General features: G+C 48.4%; 1 protein-coding gene across 1 annotated transcript in view; it reads right to left on the bottom strand.

The window, feature by feature from the left end:
* Positions 1-3,164: 3,164 nt before the first annotated feature.
* Positions 3,165-22,056, bottom strand: part of LOC146208016 (uncharacterized) — a 42,629-nt gene continuing 23,737 nt past the window's right edge. Inside the window, exons 10-12 of the mRNA XM_084587210.1 lie at positions 8,091-8,222; positions 7,757-7,867; positions 3,165-3,452 (exon numbers count right to left, since the gene is read on the bottom strand). Of these exons, the coding sequence (XP_084443336.1) occupies positions 3,327-3,452; positions 7,757-7,867; positions 8,091-8,222 (369 nt within the window). The 3' untranslated portion in view covers positions 3,165-3,326. The remainder of the gene's footprint in view (positions 3,453-7,756; positions 7,868-8,090; positions 8,223-22,056) is intronic.

The following is a 22,056-nucleotide window of genomic DNA, read 5'->3' as shown; positions in this document are numbered from 1 at the left end:
GCGATTGCAATGACGGCATGCAGAACAGATCAACATACACCGGCGGCAAAGAGCCTCCACCGCAGATACGAGAGCCCCTAGCCGGCCTTTTCCGTAGGGCCGTGAGCAGCGCTACTCCCTCCTTCCCCTCTTCTATACGTTTCGCTCATCTATAGTACTATACCACTGACAGACCTCCACGAGGCGCCAGTTGTCCGGACTTCCTATTGAGATTGTGACGCAACCGTCTTTCGGACAGGATTACGGGCATGTTCATACAATTTCTCGTTGCACATAAAAGGCTTGCTCTAGTCAGATTCAAGAATAGCTTGCGAAACGGCTTCGAACCAACGACATAAGCATGCCAAATTGCATGCGTTCAAACCGAGTTTCGATGTATACGGCTCTCAGGCACCGCGTGTAGCATGGAGCCTACGTGGAGTACGCTGGGACGCCCACACAGTACACTACACAGAGACAGATTTTAAATACCAAGAACCTCACCAGAAATGACGTCACCCGTAAACTCTTATGCTTACCCATTCATACACATGAGCAGTCGCGTTTCTTCCGAACTTTTCTTTCCGCAGCGCCATCTAACGTTTCTCACAGGTTAATTACAGGGGCTCCGGTACCACTCATTAATGCATCTCCTGTAGTTTTCTTTCTTGGGTTTAATGTCTCAAATCAACTCCCGCTATGAGAGACGCCGTAGCGAAGGATTACGAATAATTTCAATAACTTACGATTCTATAGACTCTTTGCAAAGGGCAACTCGAGTCTACTTAACAGAAGGCGCCACGAGAACATTCCTCAATTCTGGTCTTCGGAACGCATCGGCGCGAAGAGCGGACTGCTGCTGCGCAACTTGTGTAATAATTTCTACTGACATTTAACGCATTGCTGCTTTGGTGCGTGTGTCATCTGTCTTATAGAAGCACCTGCGATACATTAGTGGTGCGGGAGGAGTCTGACTCGCAATATGCGGGGAAGTAGAGGTACTTACTTCGTGGTTTATTGGTTTATTGTATCGAAAATAATTTTGTATCGAAAGGTATACTGCGCTACCCTTGAGCATTTCGCCAGTGCCTGAAAGAGCGTCCCGTTGCCTACTAACCGGTTTCGCCGCTGTTCCATAGAAAAAACGACAAGAAGACAAAGAAACCGCTGGTTATAACTCGGTAGTTGGTATCCTGGTAGAGACGAACGACAACTCCGAGTTGCTAGGACAGAAGGTTCCTTCGGGCATTGTGACGGACACTGCGCTACCCTTGAGCATTTCGCCGGTGCCTGAAAGAGCGTCCCGTTGCCTACCAATCGGTTTCGCCGCTGTTGCATAAGAAAAACGACAAGAAGAAGACAAAGAAACCACTGGTTATAACTCGGTAGTTGGTATCCTGGTAGAGACGAACGACAACTCCGAGTTGCTAGGACAGAAGGTTCCTTCGAATATTGTGACGGCGGTGTGCTCCGGAGTTCGACGTAGAGACGTCATACTGCTGCAAGACTTCTACGCCCGAATCAGAATGGGCAACGAAGGCAACAGGTGCTCATACGGGAAGTGATTGACTGTGCGACGGACCGAGAAGCGAAGCTATGTAGTAGCGAGCGCAGCCAGCGGTGGAACACGCGGCGTACCTGTGGCGAAAAACCGATCTTGGCACATGGGCACTGCCGCTCTTTTTCAGGCACCTCGAAATTTGAACGGCTTCAGGTCGTTCCCCAACACCTACGCTCTGCCGTTCTAGAACAAATGCATGGCGCCCCTACAGCTGGTCATCTAGGTGATGGTGGTGGTGCGCCGGCGTTTCTTCTGGCCTGGACTCTACCGCTCCGTCCAACGTTATGTAGCCGCTTGCGACCTTGGTCAACGCCGGAAGAAACCCCCTGTGCTGCCTCCTGGACACCTGCAGCCGATTGCTATCCCGACGGAGCCGTTCTCTCGTGTTGGCCTTGACCTCCTAGGGCCCTTCACCGAGTCCTTGTCAGGAAACAAATGGATCGCTATGGCCACCGATTATGCCACGCGATACGTGATCACTAGCGCCATTCCAACTAGCTGCGCCACTGATGTTGCCGACTTCCTTTTATGTGACGTCATACTTCACCATGGTGCTCCCCGTCAACTACTTACCGGCCGTGGCCGCTGTTTCCTTTCCCGAGTTGTTGACGAAATACTTCGTTCTTGCTCCGTTGGGCACAAGTTCACCACTGCGTATCACCCGAGCCGATGCTGCTCGCCAGATTGCTCGTCACAAGCTCACCATCTCCCAACAAGCTCAAAAACGCCGCTACGACGCTCACCACCGATGTTCACTATCCTCCCAGATCTCTGATGTTGCGTTCTCTGGCTTCCGTGCCGTCGTGTAGGTTTGTATGAAAAGCTTCTGCCGCACAACACAGGTCCTTACCGTGTACTACGCCCAGTGACCGAAGTCACCTATGAGATTACACTGCTCCGCCCAAAGTCCCCGACCGCTACACCCACTTCCGAAATCGTACATGTGGCCCGCCTCAAGCCGTATTACTCTCCCTCCACACCGCAATCCTAATACGCACCGGGACGTTGCCTTTTGCCGAGGGGGATTGAGTTACCGAGAAACGCGTGAGTGAAGTGGTGTGCTCACAAACAACGACGACGACCGAGGAACGCGTGGACGACGAAGTGTTCTGAAAGACGACGACACTGATATTGTGAATGCTGCTCGGCTACTGAAGTCTGCAGCGAGTTCAGCCCATCGCAGCGCCAGTTACATTAAATCCATTCCTGTAGCAATATGGTCGGATACAGCAATGAGGCAACTTACTTTTAGAACATTTTCAATTTAGGTAGGAACTTAAGACAATCTTATTATCTACTGCATGTATGGATATCATAGTTTCTATTCTAGCTCATTCAGATTTTTTTTAACAAACTCTGTGAAAGGCAGCTGAAGAAACCTTCTTAAATTATGTCAAGAACAGGACAGCGAGCGACTAAAAGGTGACGTCAAGTGAAGAGACACGTATACCGAAGAACGGAGACCATATCGCGGGCCAGGGGCAACATGGGAATTCCAAAAGAAGAGAAACGCATTTCAGGGAATGACACAAATTGGGGAGAATACATGCAGTTAGTGGAAATTTGCTACATTATGGTGGCGACGTCTGGCGCATGGCAGCACTATTCGGCCATCATTGGGAGAGACCTTCCCGCTTTATTTACGCATAACAATCCACTGGACGTTCATCACTTTACTACAAAGAGGAGCGTGTAGCGACATTTCGGTTGCAAAATTGTATTAACCTTTGTCAAACAAAGCACTGACTATGTCACACTTAAGGCAGAGCTGAACGCGTCCACAGCGTCACGTCATGCCGTTGCGGACGCGAGTAAGCAGTGCGAACTGTGCCGATTTCTGGCACGTGCAGTTGTGGTCGTCCAGCTCGATATGGTCCACGTAGAGGCATCCTTTGTCTCTGAGTCTGCGTACCTGCGGGGAATGTGAGCAGGTAAAAATTCGATGTGATATAAATTGTTGCTGCAATGTTTCGGCATAACTACGATCGATATAGAGGTGATCACTTTCGCTTTGGTCGGCCAAAACACTTTTTTTTTTCGGTGTGATGGTAATTCACCTTCGGTTGCAAGCTCTGAAACCTTCGTCACCCAAGCAAGGAAGCCTTCATTGTGGTAAGGCCACCTTACGTGACCCCGAAAACTTGCTCACTGAGAGGCTGAGAAGGCTTTCTTGCTGCTCCAACGGTGCCTGCTAATCTTAAGTACCTCTACACGCCTTTTTACCATTATTGGCAGAGGACGAGCCTTGTTGCCTGCACCTGACCGTCGCCAGGACGCGAGCCCGGTGTGAATGCATGCAGTTAAAAAAAAAAAAAAGAAAAAAAACCTGGGAGAACACTGGCGCGCCATTGTTGTCAGACAGCGCCAAGTATTGCGACCGTTTGTGGCGAATTTTAAGGGTCACGTCACCACCCTTCGGACTAGTCTGCAGCCGGCGCCAAATCCATACAGGCCTCTTGTATGAGAGGCGTATTTATTTAGATTGAGATGCAAGTGGAATTGGGGTCCATTCTTATGGAATAAAAGTGGATTACGTTAAAGTAGGACAAGCGCAGATTACCGTGCAGAAAGAATGATTTTGATGTATTGAGGTATATCGAGCAGCGACTGCAGTGAAAACAAAAAATGAATATTAAAGGAATGTCAAGGAATGTCACTGAGTTAGACTGTGACACCCATGTGCAAACCTCGTCAAAGTGAGAACAGGAGGGGATAGTGAACGGGTATGTGGGTTACATGAAGCAACTATAGTTGTTGAAAGGTCGGAACGGTAATCAGCAATAATGCAAGAAGAATAAACTATCGCCACGCCAAAATAGCGAAGCGAGTTTGAAATTTCAGAAGATGGCAAAAAAAAAAAAAAAACTAACACTTGAATATACTCCTGTCTGCTTTTTGCCTAATTTTCTACGCTCTCCCGAATGTTCATCGATAAAAACCAGTGCGAACTGCTTTGAAATTGCTTCTTGAACCACGTTGGCTCTTCATAACAAGGGAAACCTTGAACATTATGTTTCATTTTTTTTCGTTTAAGCTTTTGACCAGATAAGTACATTGTAAAGCCGGCACTTTCATTACGGTCTTACATATTTTTATCCCGTTAGTTTTGATGAACCCATGGCACTTCCTCGTTCTTAGGTTTTCGCAAATTAAGTTCTTAATTCCTGCTAGGAACTTTTCTTCTCAATATAGGCACACCTCGGGCAACTGCAGATTCAATACCTAACAATTCTGCACTGCTGGGAAAAAGGTAAGATTACCTTTTACCTGCAGCATGCCAGTAGAAACGCACCGAACTATTGGGTCACATTTTGTTCATTCTGCAGGCTTTATTTATTTCATTCAACATACCCCTAAAGGCCCTCATTCAAGGGTATTAGGGGGGGGGGGGGTCCTAAAAACATGTGTAACAGGAACATTATTAAAAAGCAAATGAACAATAAACAGACTAAATATAACATGGGAAAATAATTAAGCACCAGAGGATAAAGAAACAGGCTATAGAAAGCAATAGAATACAAAGTATAGGTTTAAGAAAACAATAAGGCATAACAGAAATGAACGTACTACAGCGTGTTGAAATGTCAACGTCGCTGCGGATGAGATCGTGAAATGTGGAGGAGTAGGATTCAATGGCTATGTGTGCTGGTAGATCGTTCCACTCTATGATAGTGCGTGGTATGAATGACTTCGCAAATGCAGATGAACGACACGCGATGCGCTTAACTTTGTGCGGATGGTCGAGCCCTGGAAAGAAGGCTGATGGTGATAGGAAAAAATCGTGGCGGAGCTATGTATGGTGATAAAGTTTATGGAAAAGTGCTAGCCGTGATAGTTTGCCGCGGAAAAACAAGTCTTCTAATTTGGCGCGATTTTTTAGGGCAGTGACACTGGTAGTACGTGAGTAGTCAAAATAAATAAAACGCGCAGCACGGTTCTGCAAGGACTCAATGTTAGCTATGAGACAGGCTTGTTCAGAATCCCAGATGGCTGATGCACATTCAATCTTCGGACGAATGAGCGTGAGGAACGCTAGTTTCTTCAGGTGAGGTGCCATATGGGCCAGGTGTCATATGTTTATTCCTTGATTGCACGAGAATCAAGGAATAAACATATGGCAGACAAAAATGCCCTTGAGATATAACCACGAATTTTGTTAATATTTCTAATAAGCAAAAATGTTTAAAGCAAATCTAAAACGATAAATGCGAACAAAAAGTTACGGCCGGTTTGTACAGTTAATGAAATACGAAGTAGGTGCATAGAACTGCTTGAGCGCAGAGGTAAGTGCTAGCTGCTTCATGACGCGGCGAACGGCTTGGAGCCGAGGTCCAGGGAGCACCGCGCGTGCATGTCTGCTGTCCGTGAAGGCTGAGAGTTACTGATGCGAGGGGAGAACTGTCGAAGTTGACGCGCGAGCGACACACGACTGCTCACTTCGGAGTAACACACGCTCCTGTAACGTTTCGCATTGACGGCCGCCCCGTCCGCAACTGACACGCCCTTCTCTCACTGTCATACTCCCTCACTGGGAGCATCTATGCTCCTGCTCCGCCACCTCAGTGTTAAGTCGCGTGATTTGGGCATCGCCACTTCTTCCTCCTCTTCAAGTTCAAAAAGAGACGGATGCATAGAGAGAGAGCGGCGTGTGCTGCAGCTGTGCGAGCGCTCCGCCTCCTCAATGCCGCACGACGCACGCTCCGCCACTTTCTCTTTCTCCACTTCAAGTTCACGAAGACAGGGAGAGTGAGCGGCGTCGGACAGACATCGGCGAAATTCGTGATTGCGGCTAGTAGTGCTACGCACTAAAAACTTTGTTGAAAATCGCCCTCTTCGCCCCCTCCCCCTCCCCACCCTCCACCTCCCATGATGCACGAGGCAGGAGGCAACAGAGAATGAAGCACAGTTAAAGAAATCGGGTATGAAGGAAAGGTTTGCTAACTTGCCACGTCCCTGCCACGTTGTCCAGTCGACCAAGTATCAGCATTAGGAAAGCTGCCACAGTAGTGAATCTTCCCACGCATACTGATCCCAGCTAGACGGCAAGGGATGTCGGCGTAGGTGCTGTTTTTACAACACTCGTGAAAGAAAAATACGAATTTTTCATTATAAGCTACTTTATTTTTTCCAGTACTGGAATAGGGAGATATTCGACTCGTTATGAGAAAGTTTCGAACGTTCTCACAACCCTCACGTTTAGTATACGATGGGTTTATGTTTGCTCGTTAACCATGTACATCATTTGAGCAATTTCATGGTTAATGGTGCTTAGCATTATGACGAATAAACCGGATTCTTCATCGGAAAGAAGTTCTGTCGTGTCCTTGCTCACAAACGCCGTTTTGATCTACGTCGCATGTTCGCGTAAGGCTGAATGCTGAGCCAGTTGGAAGTTGAGATTGACTACATGCGCTAGTCCAGTGAAAGGCAGTGAGGAGGTAATAGCAAGAAGTTCTGGGAGCACACAGTCGCTGTGTCTGGCAAGCTGGTGCCTTGGACATGCAAAGCAGAATGCAAACCCACAGGGCTAGTTCTCTATAGGAATATATAGAAAGTACCGAGCGCAGCATTCGCTCGTCTATCGAAGCAGAATGCAAACCCACAGGGCTCGTTCTCTATAGGAATATATAGAAAGTACCGAGCGCAGCATTCTCTTGTCTATCGAAGCAGAATGCAAACCCACAGGGCTCGTTTTCTATAGGAATACTATATAGAAAGTACCGAGCGCGGCATTCTCTCGTCTATCGAAGCAGAATGCAAACCCACAGGGCTCGTTTTCTATAGGAATACTATATAGAAAGTACCGAGCGCAGCATTCTCTCGTCTATCGAAGCAGAATGCAAACCAACAGGGCTCGTTTTCTATAGGAGTACTATATAGATAGTACCGAGCGCAGCATTCTCTCGTCTATCGACAAGTGGCAAATGGCCTACAAACACAGGGGGGTAATTATCAAATGTTTTAAGCCTGCCTCACACCAGTGAGCTTTTGACATTTTTGAGGTTTGGGGCGATATCAACTGCTCACGGGTTCGCCAGCCTTTTCATTCAAGGAACATATATGAGAAAGGTGCCTCATACCAGCAACCCTTAGTGATTCGCAAAAACCTGCAGCTTAAAAGCGAACATCAGTAAAACTTGCCACTGACGCTCTGATCAACCGGTGGTCGGAGACTCTTTATTTTGTTCCTCGAGAGATAGGCATTGGGTATAGTACCTTTGATTCCAACAATTCCGGTGTGTCATAGATGACCAGGTCAGAGCCCAGACTTTTCCACACAGAGTCCGCGCCAGCCATTCTGTTCCGGCTGCCTGGGGCAAGTTCGGCCTGTAGCAGCATATATAGAGAGCGAAAAGTATATGTACACTGAGTGGGTCTCGCTGAACCAGAAAAAAAGGTTCGTCAATTCATTCGTATTCAAACGAAGTGTTTGCTCTCTATCTCATTAAGCCGCTACCCAAACGCACTCGCCCTTCTTCAAAACCGCTACATTCACTTCCAGATATGCCGATCACTCGTACGCAGTGAAGAACTGCAGACGGTCGGTTACCTTGCAGAAGCTCTCCGGCCGACACGCAGTCGCCGCCGCGCCTACGCTGGTCGCGCCTTGGAAGATCACCGAGCCCAGCAGGATCGACAAGCACGCCTTGCTCCAGCTAGACGTGCCTGTGAGCACCTTCGTCTGCACAGAAAATGCATAGCCGAGACCGAACACTCACTTAAATATAAACACGATTACAAAGTCTTCGACGTCGCAGCCCTCTTACCCATTTGCATACACGCGCGCAGTGTTCCAAGTCATTGTTGTTAACCAAATAACATATAGCACATACCCAAACAGGAGGATCGACTAAGAATTGGGCAGGTACCGTTAAAGGTTAGCAACGTCATCGTTCTGTTTAGATAGCAGCAATCAACTAAAGAGCAAAAGCGTATACATCGTTAACATCTACACTAGAGCGCCAAAGCCTTGTTAGCGCCGTCACTCCTGTATGCCTTGGCGGGGCCACAACTTCAGCCAGTGCACGGTGCTTAGACGTGCATTCAGGTCGTGACAAGTGACAAGAATAACGAGGACTAGCCAAGCTAGCAAGAGTAAAACTGTGAAGGAACAATTCACTAGTTAGTTGGTAAGCGGCGCACTTTGCTGCAGGCGTGCTCAGTGGCAGTGGCGGGAAAAATTGCGGCACAGCGCGCAACATTGTCGCGAGAATTAGTATTTTTTTTCCCCTTAAAGCACGCGTAAGGACGTTGTCGTCGACGGATTCCCTGAAATGAGGCCCGAGAACGGATGCGGGGACTGCTCGTGTCTGTGTTTCGCGCCTGCGTGGTGCGTCCGACTTTGTGGCCACGGACGAAGGACACCCCAGCATACGGCAGCATAGAGGGGGTCAGAAGACCGGCAACTCGGGTGCTGAACAGAGAGGCCGCACCCTGAAACGTTCAGCCGTGAATCGTGTACACAGTAAAAATAAACGGTTTGTACTAGTAAGTTGTCCTAAGTGGTCCGGACGAATTGTGAGGTAAAGGAGAGTAAGAATTAACATCCTGTTTCAAATGGCGCAATCGAGACTGATAACGACTGGAAGAAGACCGGCCATGGTACGGAAAGGCAGCAAAAGAAACGGGCCTTAAGACACATCTTGGACGCTGACGAGCAGGCCAAACCGTCGTCAACATTGAGGAAGGAGCGAAATTGGTAAGGGCAACGCGTCGCTGGTGAAGGGGACGAGTTCCCACAGCGAACAGGCGGCGCAGCGACAAACCGTGGCAGTTCATCCATAAAGGGGCACCGACAGCCTCAAGCGGGGCTACACCATGCGAGTAAATTTCCGTTTCTGGCAGACAACTGCGAATAATACTGCGAGTCGGGTCAGACTGCGAGTTAGACAAAGGAAAGTCCGATGACAGAGCTGCAGATGCAATTACGAATTGCGGACCTACATGTGGAAAGAGAACGGTTGGCGCTGGAGAACACAACGCTTGTGGTTCAAGCAGAGTGCAATAGTGAATGGGCTTGGCGATAGCGCGGAACCTCGTGTCATAATACAATGTTTTATTTTCTATGGCTATGGACACCTGGTTAGATTTCGCCTCAAAAGGCACACCGCAGCAAAGGCAGAGGCGAGGGGAGGACGCACAGACGAGTTGTTGACAGAGGTAGACGCGTTAACCACTCCCTACGACTACGAGCAGCTGCTCAAAGTATAGCATTCAGGCTAGACAGGAAGAAGCTGAGTCTCCCGACGAGGAAAAGGATGAGAGCGGGGAGAGTGATGACGAGATTGCATATAGCGGAAGCGCTGGCAGCAGATAACAGTGATTTGAAAACCACCGCAATTCCGGCATCACGGGAAATGATTAATCAAGCGCAAATTGGGGATGAGCAGCAGACTGCGTCCGATGAAGTACAAAATTCCTCGAAAAGCGCATCATCGGTTAGTGCTTCGTTTAAAAAAATCATAGAATACTTTTTAAAGAAAGAAATGCGGAGCAATCTGGATAGAATACTAATACCGTGCGAAAGCGGGGTTGCACAAACTTTCGGTGGATATGTACCTGGTGCGTTAAAGTTCAAACTGTACAAGTGGCGTCATCTGGGTGTCGAAGCGTAAAATGGCCAAGGTTTAACCGTTGCCTCCGGGATGAGCTAAGGTCCAGCGGAGAATCTGATAGCGTAGGAAACGGATTTACTGCTGCTTAAAGCTTGTTAAAACGAGCGAAAGTACCCGCCGCTGCACAGATCGTGAGCAGTTTTCATATGGCGCTTCATGGCAGATATGATGGGTGAAATAACCTGTTCTGGAGCATGGATAGACGCGGACTGGGCCTAGTGAAAGTAGATCATAAGCTTATCGTTCAAATGTTCCTTTTCTTTCTGATCCAACCGGATAATTTCCTTCAGACGGCCCCTCAACCCATTGGCTCGGAACACTTGGCACCGTACGGCTAGCTACAACTAAGCCAATATGCTACGGCATGAGTAAGAATCGTGGCATTCTACAAAGAAGTTGCACAGTCTCTGGCGCTGCTGCCAGGGCTTTTCTCTTGGAAATACCTGCTCTCACTAAAACCCAGAAAGTTTTGCTGGGACCTAGTGACGCAAGTTCAACCACTTGTATATCGGCAACCACCCACAGGGGTGGGCAAGACTGACGTTTTCAAGCGCGTATAAGGAGACTGCCCGTTCTAAGGGGCCCCAAGGACTTGTTCCGTTTCCACACAGGCGTGTTTTTTTTTGTTTTGTTTTTTTTTTGGGGGGGGGGCATGAATTTGGACATCCAGTGGCCAAGGCTCTTGTGTCTTCACACGTCGAGAGCTCCGAGACTGTGCTAGTGCTAACACTGCATGCCTTCTGACGTGGAGGTCACGACGGATGTTCATGAGTGCGTGCGTGGACCGAAAACATACGTGGCACCATGACCACCAAGCACACCCCGGCGCTCGACTACTGTTCCCAAGAACGCAGGATCGAATCCCGGCCTCGGCGGTCCCCATGTGATCGAAATTTCCGGAGTCCTCCACTACGGCGTCTCTCATAGCCTGAGTTGCTTTGGGACGTTAAACCCCACAAACCAACCAACCAACCAGCTTTAAAGCACCAGGAAGAGAGGCTAATTAACAAACTTAAGAATTATGTAGCGTGTTCTCGTAACAAGGAGACAGAAAGTTAGTCATGCTAGCCCGAGATGCGCGCAACAAAAAAGAAGAGAGAACGCCGGAGAGGAGAAGTTGGAAGCTTTGGGCGAGGTAGCAGTCAAAAGCCCGTACCGACATCAGCAATACCTAAAAAGCTTGTACTGCCGGGTCTTGAAATTAAACGGAGTGCGGCAGCCGCGCTGCAGTTCTTTCCGCAGGCTGTTGTCGGAGCACGGCCGGTCTCGAGGGAGAGAAGAGAAACGCGCTCTCCCTCGAGACGGCCGTGGTCGGAGCCAGGCGACTCGAGTGCGTTCCGCAACACGGCGCCACGTATGCTTTCGGTCCACGCACGCACTCCTGAACATCCGCCATGATCTTCACGTCAGAAGGCACGCAGTGCTAGCCCTATAGCACTGTCTCGGAGCACTGGACATTCAAACGCGATGTTAAAACACTAAGCAATCTATGCTCTCGACTTTGGCTTAGTAGCAGCCGTGTACATATATATGCATATGAGTAAGGGTGTTTTGTTGATTAAACTCAAACGGGCAAATCCGCATTCTTGGCCTGCCCATCCCTTACGGAAATGCCATATCTGGACTTATAAAAAAATCCAGATCAGGTATATCAGGAATTGGGCAGATATGGTATATTAAGACAGATCTAGGCCAGATAAGGCATATCTGCCCAATTCCTGATTTCGAGTACCAGATAAGGCATATCTGGTTGTATATGCCTGATCTGCCCAATTCCTGATTTCGAGTACCAGATAAGGCATATCTTGTCAGATATGCCTTATCTACCCAATTCCTGATTTAAAGATCTAGCCCGCATGGCAGGTAGGTTTTGAACTATAGATCTATATATCTGCATATCAACATAACACTTTATTACAACACACACACACAAAACAATTTCAGTATTCCACCTAAACGCACGCTCAATCAAGTTTGCCAAGGGAAACCTGAATTTCCCCTTTTATTTCAAACCTTACAGGAAAATAGCTTTGTAACCACAGGTTTTCTTTTTTCCCTGCCTATATGGAATCGCTCAAGCCGGTCCTGAATTACGTCTGTATACCGAGGGTCAAAGACATGCTCATCCGTTAGCAAATATTGAGATTCTACTTATTTACGCGCGATACTATAACAAACTAATGAGATATCTGAACCGAATAATGTCTACACGAGAAGCTAAGCTGAAATACAATAACCTATTAAACTAGATATTACATTTTTATTCTACTCTTTTACACAGAGCTTTAACCAGTAAATGCTTTTAGTTTGAGCTGGTTTACCAGCGAAGCTAAATAAAATAAACGGCTAATAATCGAACTCGACTATTAAAATGGAATTTAATTGTTTGTCGACACCCGGAAAAGGTACCGCTAAACCGTAGGGCAATAAAACACACACTTATGAGACTGCTGATCATACCTAAACCTTAGCAAAGTACATATAGGCTGTCAGGAAGTACTGGTGTTACATTAAGCAGAGACTGCAGTGCAAAATGAGCGAACGCGTCTAACTCGTGGTTGCTTTTCAAATTAGGAGAGAAAACAAAAAAAAAGCATGTCCGATGGCATTTGTCATGACAGCGACAGCTCTGCCCCTAAACCAAATCAAGCATGAAGCTACTTAGGTAGTGCAAATAATACTAATAATAATAAACAGCAAAGGACCCTATCCACCCACTGAAATTTGTCAAAATTGCTGGAGCGAAAGACAAATTAGCAACGAAATGTACGAAAAAATATCACATACTGGCAATTACCATCCAGTTTACTGATTGGAAAATTAATTTTCCATCAAAATAATACAGTGAACAATATCCTGAGGCTGGCAAGTTCTAGTTTCCGACAAGAAGCCTCACACTCACGGTTTTGGTGATCGGGCGTGAAGATGAGGCGGCACGATGAGGGTGCGATCCGACACAATGGTGAAGATTTGGCCGGGCCACCCAGGGCAGAAGCCCCGAAAAGCTCAATCGACCATCAGGTTCGCTGCCAAGGCTAGGGAGGCAGCTTCCACCGCAGTGGGACGCAGTAATTTCCTCTGTGCCGACGGTCAGACTGAAGCTCTTGTAGGTTTTCTGTCGATTTTTGTTACATGCACACAGCTAATAGCGAACAGGCGCTGGCACACACACGCACCAGCATACACAACATGCAGCACGCCCGCCAGCCGCACCGAACTCCGATGTCTGCCACCGAAAAGGAACGGGATACCAAGTGCTTAGGTGCACGGAGTTGAGAGGGGGAGGGGAAAGAAGCAAGCACACACAAAACGGCGAGTGCGAGGCCTACGCGGTATAGAGCGTGGCAGCGAGGAGGAGAGATGAAATGCGAGCCAGCGACGCAAGGGGCGCCGCTGTTTGAGAGGGAAGAGGGGAACGCGGGAGAGGAGTCACTGTCTAGCCACTGCGGCCCTCGACGAAGCAACCGCCAGCTGTCTCCGAGGGTGAGTCACCGTCTGACAGCGCGGAGGGGGCCGTATACTGAACTGCCATCATTTTCTTGATATTTTGAATCGCTCAACTTAACCGACCATGCTTTTGTGCACCGGACTGCGGCCGCATTTTAAATGAAAATGCGAGTTAGTAGGCGGAAAGAGGAGCATGTAGCTATAACCCAGCGCCCTCCTGGATTAAGGAACACATGGGGTAATAATTATAGTGCAGCGAAATCTGCAGAATATTTGAAATATTAGGAGTCGTAGCTATTTTCTAAATTGGATACAATTAACACTAAGCATGCAGGCCATGCTGAGTGTAGAAAAATTGAAGCTCGACCACATGATGCCAATATTGGATATTTGCAGAAGGTAGACGAAGGCCATATATTGCTAATATACAATAACTATGGCGCTACATAACTAAGGCCCCGATGATGTTATATAAAGTCCTGTTGATGCCAGACATATGGCCCTGGTCTGTCTATATAAGGTCATGACGATGCCATATATGCCCTTTATCAGGCCACATAAGGTCGCGAGGATACCATATATGCCCCTGATCAAGCCATATAAGGTCTCGTTACCCGTTCAGATATGAGTTATATGTTGCATGATATGGCCACATCTGAGCCATATAAGGGCAACATTTTGCACACATATGACCTTATCTGGCCCAGATAAGGTCTTATTTGCTGCCTTATATATTTGTATCTGGCAGCATATGTTCCATATCTGGAGCAGATACGGGATTTCCGTAAGGGATATCAAGCTGCAACAGCCCCCAGAAATGGGTTCATCAGTTACAACGCCTTTGGAAAGCACTGCTACATACTATTCGTCGCCTGTCCAATCGGCACGGCGGTGCGCGGCAGCATGCCTGCCGTGCGATGGCCAGAGCAGCGGCGGTCGGAAAAATCCTCTTTGCCACACCCGTCCTCCAACTGTCGAAGACTGACTTCGCTAAGGTCGAACGCCTTCATCGCGCAACACTACGCACTATTACCGGTCTACCTAAGCACACTCCTATAGCCGAACTTGAGCGTTTGGCCGCTCTTCCACCGCTCACTACCATCGTTACCGAGTCACAGACGCGTCATTGAATACGTCCAGGGGCGTCGCCTGCTGGCCTGGGATGAACAGCGTAATTCTACAAAACACCAGCCCTATATGCATCACTTCCCCCTTGGGAGATGCCAGTAGTCACACGCGTCCATCGCCGACCTATAAACCGCGATTTTGTCATTCCCCGGGAGCTCCTCGCTGCCCATCACCGACAAGAGCGAATCCCTGACACGACTGACATTTACACCGACGCATCGATTACAAGCGAATTCGCACCTATGGCCTGGGTATGCGATGACAACTCTTCCCTTTCAGGCGCTTATGCCTGCCATCTACCTCAAGGTACCCCTCTTCACGCTGAACGCCTTGCACCGGAACTGGGTCAATACGTATTCTTACTGATTCCTTTGAAGCTTACAAGGAAATCGCTACTCCGGGTTCACAAGATGCAACAGCTACGGCTATACAGCGCCTCCTTAAACGCCACCAACTCGCGACCAGAACTGTCGCTATTCACTGGACCCCCAGGTCACTCGGACGAATCAGGGGGCAATGCGGCGGCACACGCCGCGGCTGCCTTGGCAGGTGGGATGCCCACATTTACTTCCCCACCCCCCTTGCTTCATCCTTATTCGACCTTGGGCGGGCAACTCACCTCTTCTCTTGCCCTTATGCACTGTACTCGGTCGGACCAGTCTTCGTAGCCTCAGTCAGCATCGCATGCAGGTGGCCACACCAGACCCACCTTTTACGAGGAGAACCCACCTCACCCGAAGTCGAGAAGTATTTTTGAATAAGCTCATCGCCCATGCGGCTTACACGCCACGTATTATGGCCCGCTGGCGTCAGTATACGGAGAAAATGATTACGTGCCCCCACTGTACGACTCTAACCTGCGGCGGCATATCTCATTTACTTTGGGATTGCCCTGCTTTTTCTACTGGACGCCCCGAGATCGAACCCCACCGCCTGAACTACCGTTCCCTTCTAGAAACTGATGCTAACACACAGATGATATTTGCCAAGTATGGCTCGCTTAGTGGCCTGGTTAGAGCAATGTCATTCGAATGACGACCTAAACAATGAAGATTATGTCTATACTCCCCTTTATCCCCATCCATGGCCATGAGCCTTCCCATTCAATAAAGGACATTCAATCAATCAAATCGCAGTGGCGGTGAGTAGTAAAATGCTCGGCTACTGAGCCCGAATACCCGGTTCGAACCTAGTGCTTTGTGTTAAACGGATCGTAGTAAAATTGAAAGCGGTTTTCACGCTCTTTAATACAGCCCCACACGGGATATAAATTATTTCCGACCTATAAAAGGTTCCGCCAGCCTCATTAGCCCCATTTTAGAGCATATTTGTAATCTTCTTTATGGAAGATGTTTTACTAAAAGCCATGTAATTTGCTAGGGTGACAGTAATTACTTTTCGGATGTGAGATGATTTCTCTAACCATCGTCAAATATCAATCCTATGGGTTTCTTCAAATTTCGTTAAGAAACTTCTATACAAAAGGACCATGAGCTTTTGTAACAAACATGACACATTGACACCGCGTCAATACAGGCTTAGAAAAAGGTATTTCAACAGGTACAGCCTTTTTAACTCTGAAAGAACCAATATAAAAATCCTTTTAAATTGCAGGTATTAACTTTTGGTATATTCACAGATTACTCAAAGGCTTGTGATTTTATTTATCATCGGACAAAGTTAGCTAAACTGGCGTTCTATGGCTCCCATGGCGTTTTTCTTGATATATTGAAGTCGTATTTACCATTTCGCAAACAAGAAGCCATAATAAACAAAACATTATTCGATATAAAATCAGTTCAAGCCGGAGTTCCAGAGAGAAGTGTACTCGGACCATTACTTAATATCGTCTACATAAATTACATCGTTCTCATTGATCTGCCACCAACTTTTGTAGCAATCAGCCGCAGATAGTCTACGTCGACGCAACCTATTGCACCTCCTTTCAGCTTTGCGCCGAAATAGTGTCCAATTCTTGCACCCTTCTTACGGCAGGCACTGTCAGCGGATCAACTTTCGCAGAAGCGGGGAAGAAGACCGTAGCCTTAGTCATTGCTGCTACATTAGCGATCCACATTTTCTGTGACTCGGACAGCAGCCTGAAACTTTGCGAAATACCGTATCTCCTACTCCGAGTTCCGGCGACTAAATCGGTCTCCTGCCCCTATCCAACCTAGCCAGCATCTCAGGGTTCCCGGCCATGCCGGGCATCCAACAAGAGAACGAGACAGCCCATATTTGAGCTCGAGGTTTTGTTAGCAGAGCTGGAGCCGCCGACACCTGTGGAGACTTTCTAAATCTACCACAAGATCACTCTGTACTTCGGAGAGCAACGTCTAACGTATCCCTTACAGCCTAATCTTCTGACTAAATTGCAGCACGTAAAGTGCTGCCAGCAACAATCCGGCAGCTTCTTCTCCACTGCCTATTTGGCCCTAGTTCAGCCGGGACTGTACACTCCGGAATGCACCCTTGGTGGCGCTCCGAAAGCTGATCTTGCGCACATTCCTTATTGCTGTGAGCTCCTTCGAGCGGTGTCTAGTTCTGACTCACTCGGCTGCCCAACGGCAGCTCGTGGACTGGGGTTTGGAAGTCACCAGGAAGCATCAACTTCCGACTACAGCACGCATCCAAGGGCAATCCCGTTATTAGGATGTTACAATTAAACCTCGCATTCCTTAATAAAGTTTGTAACCACAACCATTGCACTTACTGCCACTTCGGTGGTGGACGACGGCTGTCGAGGCGCGCGTCTCTTTTTTGCTTTCTCATTGCGCTCTCATCACCGCTGCGGAGATGCAGCTAAAGCAGCGCGCTGCCCCGGCTGCGGATCTGGTTACAAGGGGCAACAGCGACGCCGCGAAACGCAGGAACGGGCGCCAAAGATTTGCGGTCTAAAATTCCGAGAGCACTGTGGAATCTACACCGCAGAAATGCGAAAGCCTAAGAGTTTCTGGTGCACAGGGTGGATCATGTTTGCTCTCATTATCGTTATCACTTAAATGCACCGTCATTATCACTGCTAATGTCATCATCGTCATTATCACTAATTGAAGCGTTACTGTCATTCATACTATCATCCTCAGGGTAGACAAGGAGAATTACCATGTGTGTTTCATGATCCCAGGCGAGGCGCAGTTTGTTAAAGCGCTCGGCTGGGGATCCAAGGGATGAAGGTTCGATTCCGGGTAGAGACGGAATCTATTTTATTTATTTATTTACGGAGAGAGACAGTGATGCCACGAAATGCAGGAACGGGCGCTAGAAAGTTGCGCTGAGTGAATACATATATTAGTTTCACCTTTATTCGCAGAGAAGGGATGCACTTTTGTGGCATAATAGTAGTATTAATAGGAGACTTCATTGAGGCGCAACACTTAGACGCCTAATACATCGATGGCCTGCTGGACGAGCAGGCGCTGTTCTTCACCCTTAGCACCGAGCCAGTCCACCCAGCTCCAGATAGTATGGAAGGGGGTGGGAAAGAAACCCGATTGCAGTGCAACTGGGCATGAAAATAGGCAGTGGGAAACGTTGGCATGAGGGGAAGTGCAGTGGGGGCATGATGGATCACGACAGAATTTGTACAGATATAGCCGTGCAGGGGCTATGAGTGTATTCAACTGTATCTGCCGAAGGACATGAGCCTCCCGAACGGAGAGATTAGGATGAGGACCGGGGTAGAGCTTGCGGTCTAAACGAGCAGCATTTTAATATTCGCTGATGATGGCGCGAAGAGACAGTCTCGACCCGTCCTCCAAGGATCTTGGTCAGGGGATGAACGGTGCCCGGTTACGAGTTTCACCGGCGAGCTGGTTCGCCAGCTCATTGCCGTCAATCCCCGAGTGTCCAGGGATCCATCGGAGGAAGACGGGGCAGGGCTGCAGCACAACAAGTGCGGCATCGAGTTCCGTGGACAGATGATGTGTGAGACTTTTAGATTGAACGGCACGGATAGCAGCCTGAGAGTAAGTGTGTATATAATATGCTGAGGCACAGGTGGGAGAGAATGGAATCTTTGAATGGCATGAATGATGGAGAGGACCTCAAGCGAGATAATATCCGGAGGTTGGAGAAAGAGGCCGCTAGTGTGAGTGACAGAGGTAGATAGATGAGGATAAAAGAGGTCCTGGCTTCCAGACCCGCGAAGAGCCACATAAGAGGCATCCATATAAGCGACTCCATGGGTGTTGAAGGGCGAACTATGATGAGAGGCAGCAGCATGTCGGCGGCCAGCATGCAGGACCGGCGACATATTGGTTGGAAGAGGAAGTATACGGAGGTTAGTAGCCTAGGAGTTGGCAGAGGGATTGGGGAAATGTTAGCGAATGCACTATTTAACGAGGTCTAACTGGGCCTTCAGGATGTGTGCGACAGATAACGCGTCTTTCCTTTCTTGTATACCAAGTTATTAATGCGTAAGCATAGTATGGCTTTTTAGGCGCGTTTTGCATGGAAGTGACCTTGTAGAAGCTGTCAGAAAGGCACTAATTGGTATATCGGAAAACGAACTGTACCGTCGGATAGAGCGTCAAGGAAAGCTGTGCAAGTGTCAAAATTGTGAACGTGGATCAATGAGGTAATTAGAGCCAACTAAGTGTAATTGGAAGCCAAGATGGCCGCCAGCCAGCTTCCGGTTTCAGTTCTTAGCTTCCGGTCACGTGTCTGGGTGTATTGTTGTGGCTGTAGCAAGAAGGAAAAGAAAATGCACGGGTCTGCTACTGGCTCTGTAGCTGAGCCACTTCCGCTGATTGATTTATAGGAAAGGAAAGGCGCAGTAACTGTCTCACTTGTTTTCTGTGGACACCTCAACCGCGCCGTAAAGGAAGGGAGGAAGGTTGGAGTGAAAGTGGAAAGAGAGAAAGAGGAGCCGTAGTGGAGGGCTGCGGAAAAATTTCGACCACCTGGGGATAACGTGCGCTTACCTCCGCTGCCTCGAGCAAGAGAAGAGAAAATAGAGACGAAAGGAGAAAAAAGAGGGAGAGAAAGGCGCGCGCCGCAACAGCTGTCAACTACCACCGAAGCAGTGGCGGGTGCAATGACGGCCTACAACGAATAAAATTCGGTGGCTAGCTAGGCCCCGCCGCAAGCGGCGCTGATCTATCGTCTCAGTCCCTTAAGGCCAGGAACTGCCACCTTTCACCCGCTGACTTGTGCGGACACAAAAGAAAATGGAGAAGAAAAAAGAGGGAGAGTAGGACGCACGCCGCAACAGCCGTCGTCCACCACCGAAGCGATGGCGGGTGCAATGACGGCCTACAACAGATAAAAATTCGATGGCAGGCTAGCCCCCGCCGCAAGCGGCGGTGACCTACCTGGCCCAGCCCCATCAAGGGAGTACCTTGCCCCTCGCAGTGGAACGCCCCTCGTCGTCGTTGTTGTTGTGGCTGTAGGAAGAAAGAAAAGAAAATGCACGGGCCTGCTACTGGCTCTGTAGCTGAGCCACCTCCGCTGCCTCGTGCGGACGGAAGAAAAAATAAAGAAAGAAAAATGAACAGGGAGAGAAAGACGCGCGCCGCAACAACAGCCGTCGTCCACCACCACCATCGTTCTTTTGAACGCATCAAAGTTGACTTGCGTTCTATAATGATTTTACAGGAAAGGAAAGGCGCAGTATCTGCCACTCGTGGAATCCCGCTGACACATCTTGCTGACAGCACAGCAACGCTCAGGGTTACGGATTTCTGCAGTGCATATTCTGCAGTGATCGCGAAAAATGTTTTAAGGTGGATTGTTTGGAACCTCGCACATGCTAGAATTCATTTTGCCACTGCCTGCAAAAGAGATAGCAGCTCTGTGTCGTCGATCGAATACAAAGCGACTGTTTTGTAGTTAGGGTGTATTACTCGATGCTTTGAAAAATGCAGGCGTAAAACGCTATCTTACTTTATACGTATGAGCGCGTTTATTCACCTAATGTAGGGTCGAATTGTTACTGTCGTTGACCGCGTATGTATTTCACGCAGGGGAATAGATAAAGTGGCGCGTATCGCGACAATCCCGCGCCGGGTGGTGAACAGACTCGCGTCCCTTATATGGAGTTCCGCCCGTCACATCCTACACCTTCCGAGAAGCAGGGGAGGCCTTAGCCTTCCGTGCATCCCTACAGTGGCTCGAGCACTCGCGTTAAGGCTGGTAGAGAGGCTATTAGCTGACGAGTCTTACCGTGGTCGCTCGCTCATCTTGTACTGGATGAGCACAGCGCGTCGTGTAATACACCCGAACAAATACCTCGGTCCACAAGCAGACAGACCTCTGCCTCCTTACCGCGAGGTTGCCGAGATAAAGTCAACTCTAGATGCAGACCTGTCAGAGGTTAATGTAGGCGACCTACCAGACATACGTATTAGCGAACTAAACGTTCGTAGGCTTTGGAGCTGATGACCAACGAGAGACCTCTGTCACGGCCGCTCGATGGAGTGCGCTTCCATCGAGCGGCCGTGCCTCTGTCCCCAAATGGCGAGCGTGGGCGTCTTGTCGGCTGCCAAATGAAGTGCGAGATTTTGACTGGCTTAGGCGCTGGGGCGTCCTCCCCACGAGACAGCGCCTTGCCAGATGAGGTGTTGTACCCAATGACCAGTGTGCCAACTGCGGTGCTCCCGAGAACCTCGTGCATGAGTTTTTTTTTTTTTTTTTTTTTGAATATGTAGTTGCAAGAACAATGTGGCGGCTCGCATATAGGATGTTTAACGTCCGCATGAACCCTGGCGTCAGGAGCCGGCGCACCCATTTGGAACACCTTGTGTTCAATGTGGTTTCGTTTGTGTTGTGGCGTCGCAGGTGCATCGCTGAGGCGCGCCGAACTCCCGCCCGAGCAATGTACCCAGCCTTGCAGAGGCTGCGCCTCATCGTCTGGAAGTATCTGTCTGGACAGTTACAAACGGACGGCGAGACGCGGTTTCTGCGGCGCTGGCACACGCGCTTCTATGTCGTACGAGGCAGCAGACGAGATGCCTGTCGTCCTTTATTAGAACCCTCTTCGTTTATACTGTTTTCCCCTCTCTGGAGGATCATGTTATATTTTGTTTATTATGCATATGTAACCTATAGTGTTTTGTATATGCTTTGTTTTGTGAGTAATGTGCGTTTTTGTATGTATGTATGTATGTATGCATGTATGTATGTATGTATGTATGTATGTATGTATGTATGTATGTATGTGTGTATGTATGTATGTATGTATGTATGTATGTATGTATGTATGTATGTATGTATGTATGTATGTATGTATGTATGTATGCATGCATGCATGCATGCATGCATGTATGTATGTATGCATGCATGCATGCATGCATGCATGTATGTATGTATGTATGTATGTATGTA

Source organism: Amblyomma maculatum, chromosome 1 (genome assembly GCF_055883805.1).
Source record: "Amblyomma maculatum isolate TAMU_Amacu chromosome 1, ASM5588380v1, whole genome shotgun sequence".
In the NCBI taxonomy this organism is placed as follows: Eukaryota; Metazoa; Arthropoda; class Arachnida; order Ixodida; family Ixodidae; genus Amblyomma; species Amblyomma maculatum.
This window is presented reverse-complemented; position numbering and strand designations above follow the sequence as displayed.